The 11,566-nt window shown below is 43.1% G+C and overlaps 1 protein-coding gene across 2 annotated transcripts; it reads right to left on the reverse strand.

Annotated features, from left to right (window-relative positions):
- Positions 1 to 72: 72 nt before the first annotated feature.
- RB195_010559 (uncharacterized protein) lies at positions 73 to 10,517 on the reverse strand (the record flags this gene model as incomplete). Of its 2 annotated transcripts, none has more annotated exons than XM_064191628.1 (12): positions 73 to 218; positions 1,609 to 1,729; positions 1,797 to 1,958; positions 3,622 to 3,788; positions 3,844 to 4,006; positions 4,064 to 4,225; positions 8,910 to 9,053; positions 9,251 to 9,407; positions 9,501 to 9,598; positions 9,729 to 9,809; positions 9,867 to 10,028; positions 10,371 to 10,517. In XM_064191628.1, 12 exons carry the CDS (start codon positions 10,515 to 10,517, stop codon positions 73 to 75), a joined length of 1,710 nt encoding a protein of 569 aa, XP_064049210.1. The 2 variants fall into 2 exon arrangements, with proteins under 2 accessions (XP_064049210.1, XP_064049211.1); XM_064191627.1 differs by lacking the exon at positions 73 to 218 and adding an exon at positions 1,548 to 1,558.
- Between the last annotated feature and the right edge of the window lie 1,049 nt (positions 10,518 to 11,566).

Raw genomic sequence — 11,566 nt, forward strand, 5'->3', positions numbered from 1 at the left:
TTGTATGAAGTTATTTATGTTTATGTTATGATAAAATTACGGATCACAGTCTTTAATTATGAAAAGAATTATTCAAATTTGTGTGATGCTATCAAGCAGTCTATTACCAGTGATAACTGATGACGTCAAGGTTAGACAGACATTTGACATAAGCTTGATTCCGGCAAGTTCTGCGCGAGTGGCCCCACCCACAATGAAAACGGCCGTGCGATCATCTCCTGGAATTAATCGACATTTTCAATGGTGCTCCTTGGTTCAGTGCTGTACGACATGCTGCTATAGTCGAGTCAAAATGACCTGGTGAGGAACGCGGTACGATGGAGATGGCGGTACCACTGCGAACAGCAGCGATGTATGGTTAGCCATAGCAAGGGGTTCAGGACTTCATGCCATATTGACTCGACTATACCTAACGTGAAAATGAGAACGAAGCCATTGCAACTTGACCTTCTCAAGGGGACACTATAGTCATTTTACGGAGGATACACAGGAACTTAAATAAGTTGAGGAAACTCTACTGAGAGTATTCTCGGAGGAAGGAACAAGGCAGTACCACGGAACGAGTTTTTTTTTTTACCGCGTGAAATCTAGTCTATTGTTCAGAAAGTATTAAAAGTTTCTTTTCAGGTGTTAGATAATAATGATAGAAGACTTGATTAGGTATAAGATGGTGATGGAAGATGTATGGTCCGGTCAAAAAGACAAAAAACAGGGTGCAAATGCATAAGCGGCTGCATTCGAAGCGGTGGAGCGCAGCCTTTGGGATCGACGGAGGACCCCTGCTACCACCGTTCATTGCTTCCTCATTGCTGCGGTTCGCGATGGCCCACCGCGATTCCAACCGCCATCTCCACCGCGCCGCGGCTATAGAAGCACTTCGCGTAGGATGCAGTGCTCAGTGCATGCCTTCACCCAGGATGCTTAGCGTCACTCCGGTTCAGCACGTGGAGATAACGCATTGGTGAGAACAGTATGACTTGTTCGAGTTCACTCGACACTTCAGCGTGGCGAAACGAGTAATTGTTGAGAAAGATCTCATTTTGCATTTGATCTATGAGATTATGAGTTTCGGCAGTGTGCTGACAATGCCTCACCCCAATGTTTGGGGAACTTGCTCCATAAACAATTCATATTACACAGTTCTTACTCTATTAAAGCATACGCGAACGGCCGACAGCGATCATCAAAAGCATAACCACCAAGTGCAGATAATAATCGAACGCAGCTCCATGGAAATATTGTATTTTATGTTGTTAATTTCCTATGTCACCATGCGCGAAGCCAATTAAAAGTATACCCTCCTCATAGTGTAAAACATGTTCAAATACCCGCTCCAATTTTCATTCTGACAGTCATTGTAGAAAACGTTTCGTTCTACTGAAAGCCGTCCACATAATGGATAAAACACAAACTTCTCTCGAAATGGCATGAATTTGAGGAAATCGTTCGAAACGGATTTGCCGAATTTATTACATTTACGAACTCAATTTAGAAGCCCCAATAGCCTAATCTTTCAAAGATCCTGGAGACGAAAACCCATATGATTGTCAGCGAAAATCTGGAAACAAGTAGTACGCAATGATTTGCTTCAAAAATGTTATGGACTACCTCCAACTGTGCCGTCAGAAGTCCTGTGCCATCCCGTCCATTTTACTCGATCTCCCTCTTCGAGTATTCGAACAAGCAAAGGAGCGTAGTTGCTGTATGCGTATGCGCTGTCGGCTGCGTTCTGGAACGACTTCGAAAGTTTCAGTAATGAAGTACAAAGGCTAATGCCTATGAATGGTATCGCTCACTGTTTCAGAAACGTTCTCTGGTAACAAATCGTACTGTTTTCTCATTTGTGGAAACATCATCGGCGCATAGTCACTGGCCAATTTTCCACTACCACCACGTTCTCGTAGCACACCCATCTTCTGCAGCTTCAGTAGCTTATTCGCCGCTTCGACACCAAACGACTGGAACATTAGGTGATTACGAGGTCCACCGGTACTTGCCTGTAGTATAGCGATTGATCTGATTTTTGTATGCACGATTCATTAGTTTATTCGTCTTCAATGCCAAATTCATTCAAGACATCACTTCTGTCCTGAAAATTTATAGTTTACAGAGCTTACAATTTGATCAAACCAAAAGAGAAGAAAATCAACAATGAACAAAATACCAAGAAAATCGATAATGAACTTATACAGCTGCGAGGAATGTAAATTGTTATGCTTTGTTATCTTCAGGAATGTCAACGCTGTAGTCGGGTCAGAACGACATGAAGGTCGGTGCAGTTGCGTAAGCGGTGGAGATAGCGGTCCGAACCGAAGTGAGACAATCGCCAACTGCAGCGATGGGTGGTGCCAGCAAGGATTTCACCACGCTCCTAGCCGCTACGCTCCACCCAAAATTTCAGTTTTTAGGAAGGAATTCTTTTTTTATTCCGAAAATGAGAAGAATTATCTTTGCTATATTTGAAATAGATGAAATAGTTTCCTAATTCTTGCATGTATATGGAACATGTTTCGGCATTAGCCGAAGCTCCACCGCACCCAGATGTCTCCGTAATATCTTCGCAGTAAAGCGATTGCAAATCAGCTGACCCTAATTGCTACTGTTGTCGCTGCTGCCGCAGTGTATATGCGACAGAGGTGAACTCAGTGTGTAATCATCTAGTAGTCGCAATTATTATTCTGTGCAGGAGCGGTCCTACTGGTGATAGAAGTTGCCAGTGAACCACCGTATTCACGCTCCTTAAAAGAAATGATTCCAAATAAAGAAAACAAGTCTAACTCGAAAACAAGTGAAAAGGTTACTGATAGCGAGCAAAAGTTTGAATCCTCTGCGTTCAAGTTTCTTCCTTCTTCTCCTATTTTTCCTTACCAATTTCTCTTTTTTTTACCTGGAAAGACTTCGTGTACCTCACAAAGCCACATATTCTAGTTTACTGCAGGTCAAAGTGATAGAATATTTGAATTTAGGACTGCATTGTTTAGTACAGATGGAAAATTATAGAATACGAGCCATCCGCCAACTTTTAACATTTAGTTCCCTGGAGTTCGAAACAGAATATTGCATGGACCAAAAACGATTTATATATCTGCAAACGCTTAGTATCTACATGCATGCCGGATAGATCAACCTAATGTTAACAGCACCCGCTCGTCTTTATATATTTGTTACGGACACAGTACAAAAAGCACGTCGACTGGATCCACAGTAAACAAAAGACTGCACTAAATAACGAGAGAAATCTGAAGACTACATACAGTCGGTTCAAAACGACTAGAGAAGGACCCTCGTTTAGTGATGGAACCAGAATGGAGCTGCTAAGGATACCATAGCGAGCGCAAGTACCTAGACAACGCAATGGTACCACAAGCCAGGACTTGGCTGTGAAATGTGCTGACATAAGGATTATCATTCTCAGCATCGAATTCGCATCGAAATACATCAGTTCTGAGTTTTATGAAAAGAACTAAACTTACAGGTATTCTACTTTTTTGCATACATATTTAGTGTTTTCTTTTGGGAATGAGGACAGAAATACCGCATTAGTCAATTGTTATTACGTTTCTTGAGTAAAAACGCTACATTTTTAGTTACGCTCAAACTTGGGTTGAGGGGTCTCCATACCTGCATGACCGTCTTCCTATATTGTTGAAGTACGCCTGGTTTGAGGCAATTCGCCGCGAGCGCATGTACGGCGATCAAACGAAGCACCACATTCACATCGGAACCAGTGACAATAGCATCCTCGATGAACGGATGGGTTTTATCGCTGTTTGCTGAGTCAAGCAGTTCTAAAACAAAATAGAGAGCGAGACAGATTATTTTATTTCCCCTTAACAGATTTACCTTTTTCTACCTTGATATAATCAGCTAACATTTCGTAGAGATGTGCACGAGCCATTTCTGCAAGTCGCATGTGCACACCACAGAGCTTTTTCCGTAGAAGAATTTGTGGCATTTTCTTGACTAGCACTTGATACTCCGCAACAGACATGCGATCGCGATCGAACTGAGCCAAATTTACACTTCGTCAGTGAATAAAGATTTCAAGAAGATTTGAACTTACTTGCTCGTCATCCTTGATCTCGCTAAGGATTTTGGCCAGCTCATAGCCGATTGCGTTGATGTGCACGTCTTTAAGCCGGTGAAATAACTCATCATTTAGATGGATCTCCTTCAGAGCGAATGGATCAGTGTTATCGTTGTTTTCAAACTCAGCAAGAGGAACCTATACAAGGTCTTTTGTAAATCTAGAACGTCGCAAACCTCAGATTTGTAGAGGTGTAAAGATAAAAGGGTACGTCCATCATTAATTACATTTTAATTGACTATTTTATCTTTGGATAGCCCTGTGAGTTATCCTTTGGACAACTTCTTCCCAGTGAGAGAGCTGTATGTATAGTTGAGGAACGTGAGGATAATAAGCGGGGATAAAAGATAAAAATAAACGTTGATCAGTCCCACAACGGTAACACATTCGACTTCAACGTCGTAGAAGGCTTATGAAGATGAATACAGCCTAAAGAAATAACTCAAAGACCTCTTCTATCAATTAAGTCAGTGTTCTTTTCATTTCAAAGAAGTTTATTGGCGCTTTATCCACCCTAAGTTGGTGAAAGGGCTGGTTGGTCTTGCGTGTTGTCGAACGATCGACCACGCTATAAAGGTGACTTTTTACCATAGGAATGCAATGCTGTGGTAAAAAGTCACCAGGACTCATTACTTAATCGGCGGGCTAGCACTGTTGCCCGCTGCGGTTCTAACCATATTCGCGGTTAGTCGTCGTCTAATATAGCTCTGCCTAACCTTCTCGATCTACAACAAGACCTCGCACCAAATCCGTCCCTTTGTCACTGTTCCATAGCGTTCCACTGCGAGAACTCGCGCCTGCGTGAACTGCTTATCGAAACAGCGTGACCCGAGTAACTCAGGTCGACAATGCCTTGCAGTTAAGAGCAACGAAATGGATCTTTCGCCAACTAACTGTCCATGTGATGTAGCACATACGTGTCCAGACCGGCCAAGAGAGTATACTAATCAAATGCTTGATTGCATTTGGTACAGCCGTAGCGAGGACAGCACTGCGAGCATGCAGCAATCAAACTCATACACGCGTTCCCACTAACGTTACTATTGGCACAGGGGTGCACAGCTGCCATCAGAATGGAGAAAAAGAAACCCGCGCAACTAGCCTAAATCAGTGCTTTGAGGTGTCTGCAACACTGACAAGTATAATGCTTTATCATAAGAGATTGAAAAGCCCACAGATTCTATGGAGTCGATGACCGATTAGTAGATAGAAGAGAATCGCTGATTCTTCGATAGGAGACAAAAAAGACGCGAATCATTCTTCGCCTTTTTTATAACACCTCAATTTGATCTCTATTATAAAATTCATTCATCAGTAGACTCGTGTTTGAGCGCTCTATCTACTGGATATAAATAAAACTCTTAAAACCTATCACTAAAATACTTTTTGGAAAAATTACCTTGGCTCCACATTATGAAGGCAGGGTCCGAGATAATTGCGCCTCAAAGATATATAATTTTCGAGGTGAATATATTTCTCGAAAAGTAAAATGATAGTTACATGTTCGTAAACTACACACTAAATGATAAGGTCAGGATAAAGTCACTCGCGTATCAATCCACTTGAGATGCGCCAACGCGTTTTAGTGGAATTCGTAATCGTTGAGGTTTTGGAACGCGTGTTGGCCTATACAGTGACCCGCGGGGGCCAGCCGATGATCAAGTCAGTGTTTCTATCCTCCCAGACAAGTTTGGTACCAATTTATCGACCCCGGAGGGATGAAAGGCTTGGTTTGCACTAGGGCGGTTTCGAACCCTCGACCGTGTGGATACAACGGACCTCTAACCGACTGCGCCCCACCCGCCCCAATCTACACACTATTGCGAATAATTTGATCCCTCTCGCAGTAATAACATCACTTTGAAGACGCTGAAAACTGACTAAAGTAACATGTTTCAAGTCCAAGAACGATTGATATTAGTAGCTTAAAAACTATTTCCTTACAAAACCTGCAAAGAAACTATTGTGGGATGCCGTGGTCTCTCGACTCTCTGGCACAACAGAATTTTCGGTTTTCTCGCAGCTAATGTTCCTACTTCGGTGTTTTAGATTACTTATTATGATTTTGGAACTTCATAAATAGTTAACAAATGAGGTGTGCCGATAGGCACAACACTCTAGAGAACACTTCTCGTGCTATGAGCTGTTTCAATCTTCCCCATAATATGTCTCAGCTGCGGTCAGTTTTGAACATGTAAAGATGGAAACTTAACATGTGATTTTACAAATAGCTCATTTTCTGCGACTTATAAGAAATTTTTCAAACATCAAGAGGATATGAATTTTCTGGACAAAAAGATCTATTGAATGATGTTGATTTTAAACGATTCTGTATCGTTCACATTTTCATCACAAACTCCTCCTAACCTACACCCACTAGGGGGGATTTTGAGTTGAATATTTCTTTCAAGGACTCGTGAGAATCTGCCTCGGGTGGCGGTTTCCTGTGTGCGCTTATGCGGGACCCGTCGCTCGGCTCTGGTCCACGGTTGTTCGCGCTCGTGTCCGGCCCCCTTTTTACTTTCTGGCACGCGGCGGCGTTCTACTTCGGCTGCGTGGGGGCGTCGTCCTCTTGGTGAACGGGATACTCTGCTCCCTCTCATGCGCGTTCCGTCCGCGTTTTTTACTGTGATGCCGGTCGGCAGGTCAACAGGGTCGGTGGTGTTGAAGGTGTGCGGGCCGGGTGTTCTGGTTTTTCTCCTCGTGGCTTGTGCCGCCTCGCCTGCCCGGGGGGGTGGTGTTGTTGTTGTTGCCCGGTGCTGGTGTTGGTGTTGTCCGGGCGTGTGGGGCCGGCCCGTGTGTGTTTTGTGATTGCTGGCCGTGTGTTTGTGTGGTGTTGTGTTGGTGGTGGTGTTGTGTGTTGGCGTGGTGTGTGGCTGTGCTGGGTTGGGGTGGTGTGTTTTTGGGTGTGTTCGTGGCCCCGTTGTGTGTTTGTGTGGGATGGTGTGGTGTTGGTTTTTGGTGGGGCCTGGTTGTGGTGCCGTCCGGGGCTTGTGTGGGTGGGGGGCTGTTGTGTGTGGTTGGTGTGGTGGTGGTGTTGATGTGTGGTGTCTTGTTTTATTTTAGGTTTGTAGGTTGTGTGGGGTGGGTGGGGGTTGGTGTTGTGGTCTTTTATGGTTTGTGGTTTGTTTGGCCTGTGGGGTGGCTGCGGGGTGTGGTTGGGGGTGGTGTTTGGTTTTTTGTGGGGGGTTTGGTGGTGTGGGGTTGGTTGGTTGGGTGGGGGGTGGTGGTGTGGGTGGTGTGTGTGTTTTTTTTTGGGTGTTTTGGTGGGGGTGTTTGGGTGGGGTGGGGGGGGTTTGGGGTTGTTTTTGGTTTTGGGGGGGGTTGGTGGGTGGGGTGGGGTGGTTGGGGGTGGTGGTTTTGTTGGGGGGGGTGGGGTGGGTTGGTTTGGGGTGGTGTTGGGTGTTGGGTTTTTTGTTGGGGTTTGTTGTTTGGGGGGTGGGGTTTGGTGGGGTTTGGTGTGTGGTTTTTGGGGTGTGGGGGGGTGGTGGTTGGTGGTTGTGGTGGGTGGGTGGGGGGGGGGGGTGGTGGTTTGTGTTTTTTTTTTTTTTTTTTTTTTTTTTTTTCACTCTTAAAAGGTCATTGTCATCTAGGCACGCCTACCCACACGATACCTTAGGATACACCTCTAGCTGGGTGTTACCACGATGATTAATACACTTGAAAAGAATAAACGAACTACAGAGAAGAATGTTTTTTACAGAACGGAACTCTTCGAGGTAGTCTGCTTTATTCTTGGAAAGGCTTCAAAATCCTCGGAATCCCTTGAAATTGGAGATTCTGACAATGGAAGTGAGGCTCTGTCTTACTAAGCTGCTGACCCATGACAATTCTGAATCCACATTTTGGTATTTCTATTCCGCTTTGTACTGTACAGTGTTCTTCGGTTTTTCTACGTCATTTATTTGCTCCATTCCAGAGTTCGTAGAAAGATTCGTTTCAACATAATTATTTCTTTAAATTGATGACTTTAATTGCGAAGAGCGACGAATGTAGGAGGAACCAAAAAAATGAAGGGAATAAAAAAGATATACAGCGTAAAATTCTTAAGAATATCACTGTGCAGGCATAACATTGGTAACACAGCCGTAGCTCGATGTGTGTCCTAAGGTATCCCGGTGTGGGTCGGCGTGCCTCGATGACAATAACCTTTCATAGAGGCTAGAGGAGTTTGTGATGAAAATTTGAACGATACAGAATCGTTTAAAATGAACATCATTCAATAGATCTCTTTGTCCAGAAAATTCATATCCACTTGATGTTTGAAAAATTTCCTATAAGTCGCAGAAAATGAGCTATTTGTAAAATCACATGTTAAGTTTCCAACTTTACACGTTCAAAACTGACCGCAGCTGAGACATATTATGGGGAAGAGTGAAACAGCTCATAGTACGAGAACTGTTCTCTAGAGCTAGTGTGCCTATCGGAGGCACACCACATTTGTTAACTATTTATGAAGTTCCAAAAATCATAATAAGTAATCCAAAACACCGAAGTTGGAACTTTAGCTGTTTTCAAAACGGTGTGAAAGCACACAATAGAATGCAGAAATAAATCTGAAATCCACGGTACAAAATCAGCTGATATATTGTTTTAACGCATTGTCTTCCAATAACCCCTTTTCCATTTAGAGCGGAGATGAAGTAGCGAAAGTGGAGCTTACCATTCACACTATTGTAATTAGATCAATCGTTCATGGACTCCATGCTTTTCTCTTCTAGATTTGTGATTTTTTTTACTTCAGTAATTTATTCATAAAATTTCTGTTGACAACATGAGAATAGTGTGTTCGTTGAGCATAGGTATTTGAAATTTGACTTACTTTTATTGATCCAACCATGCCTATTCCATACATCTCATCCAGAATACCACCGTAGGTTAGTTGATGTAAAAGTGGCGTCAGCGGGTCAACCCATCTGTCGATTATTACAAGTCTATTTAGACGAAGAGGTGGAGATTGCTGTTCCTGAAGCTCATCGTGGACTCTCTTAAATCTCAGTGAAGCAGGTAATCATTTTGGCAAATATTCTCTCTCCAATATGTGCATACTTTATACCTTTCCTAAAAACTTAACTATTAGTCTAATCTGATTATCCCAGATGATCCCCACACATTTCCCAGTCTAATTGAGTGCTTAAGGATGTACACGGACGAAACCCTTACTCCATCCACAGGTCCCATTTTGTGCACCATTCTAGCTATATCCTGCGCCCATTTGCCGCGACTATAAATTGGGATCGACTGTGGACATAACGCTAGCAACTGATATATCGCGACCGCACAACGATGCAGATGCGTCCAGTCACCATTAATTAGTAACCTGAAATGTAAACTGTCTCCCAATATGCAACAAATCACATATACCATTCATTTAAGGGAATTAGCGGGAGTTCTATAACAGATAAAATCAAACCTAGATGACAGTTCATGGTCCGCAAGCGACAATGAGTCTCCGTCTCGTGGCAACCATGTAAGCGGCAGTTCCCGAACGAATTCCAATCGTTCCCAGTACTGTAAATGTAGTATTAGTACATCTGTACAACATAAACGATCTATACTTCTATGGTTCTATGCCTATAAAAACATCTGGAAGAGCATAGCCCAAACTACCCATCATGCATTCAGCTTGATGAGGTCATACCTTTCCGGAATTGAGTTCCTTTAACTTTTCTCTAACAACATACCACGCTTCCGGGATGAAAAACACCTCGAATAGTGTCTTCTGAACGATATTTATTGACATGACGGTTCCTACTCGTCGTTACATCATTAGACTTACTGTATCCACCTTCGCCTTATCTATGCAGTCACAAAGTCCATCCAGTGCTGCTAACGTCGGAGCAAGGAAAAAGATCACATGAGGAGTATCGAATGGACGGAATTGATCTAACGCGACGTTGCTTACAACGCCGTGCATCTTCAGCACGGAAGGACCTGCGAACTAAAATAACTAAGGATATTGCGACCACATAGGCTCGTCGCATAGACAGTGGCCCAAACGTGCGTAGCCCAAACACATTACGTCCTCGGTTGGATCGATGATCGGTCCTTGGGGCCCTTTTTTCTTTCTCTTCAGATTAGCTTTCGTTCATCTTTTATGTAAGTATGCATGTCTATGATCACTGTGTGACCGTATTCGTAGGAGAATCCTTCTTTGTTAGCATCGCACTGAAGAAAGCGAGCCCGACTCCGCCGAGGACGTAATGAGTCTGACCGCCAGTATGTTTAACGGCGAACATTATTCGATGACAGTCTAAAAAATCGATTTTGATGAAATACCAACCAAATTCACTCTCTGCATGAGACTTCTGTCCCAAACAATGGTCTTCTCTCCTTCAAGAGCATCAAGACAATCGAAAAGTAGTCGTTGATTATGTTTCCAAAGTAGATTGACTTCAGGCGTTCGGCATTCTCCATCTTGAGTAGTCATCTTTAGATTGAAATTGTCACCTCAGTTTCTCATGTGATCGAACTGATCGTTTTAGAAAAGCACGCAGAAACTGGAAATTACAATAAAAATTAGCAACGTTTAGCTCCTTCATATACGTCATTTTTACTTAGCGAAAGACTTCAACAAGTCTCGATCACTATAATATTTCACTGGAAGCGTTTATCTCGACGCACAGAGCGGTAGCACTTCTGCAGCAAATACATTACTTATTTCTAGCTTACCCTCTGCGCAACCTGCCGTTTTTCAGTCTAAAGCACATCGGAGTGGCTAGGATAAACATCGACTGTGCCGGTTCGATTTCGAATCGGTACGTACTTCCGTAGCATGAAATGGATGGAACCGTACCCACACCCTCCGCTCCCAAATCCATCCAACTGGTGTAACCCCTTTGCATTCAACATTTTTCCATTGAGAGCCTCGTGATGCGATCCCCTGTCGTGTGCACCCGAAGTAATAATAATAATAATAATAATAATAATAATAATAATAATAATAATAATAATAATAATAATAATAATAATAATAATAATAATAATAATAATAATAATAATAATAATAATAATTTTTAATACCTACATGCAAAGGACACTGTTTTCATCCTTAATGATAAGCACTGTTCCTATCTCTAGCGCCATTGCTCACGAGCAGGTACCATCATTTGGTGATCGTTTTGCTCGACTTAAAGGCATCACCCCACCAATCTGAGGTGGTACGGATTTCAGGTGAAGCATTCTTATACGAGATAGTAGATGATGGAGAGGGGGGTGATTCCGTCCACTTCTTCATAATTGCCGAAAAAAAAACGGTCCGGAAGATGCGGCGCGTGCACAAGGTTGGCGCGCTCCAATCGAACTCGTTGTAGAAAATAGCGCGCCGGATCGCACGAAGCGTCGTCCGGGCCGTTTTTTACGACAATTAGGAAGAAATGGACGGAATGACCCTTCTCTCCATAATCTACAATCCCGTATACGAATACTTCACAGGAAATCGGTACCACCTCAGATTCGTGGGGTGATGCCTTTAAAATC

Source organism: Necator americanus, chromosome III (genome assembly GCF_031761385.1).
Source record: "Necator americanus strain Aroian chromosome III, whole genome shotgun sequence".
Classification (NCBI taxonomy): Eukaryota; Metazoa; Nematoda; class Chromadorea; order Rhabditida; family Ancylostomatidae; genus Necator; species Necator americanus.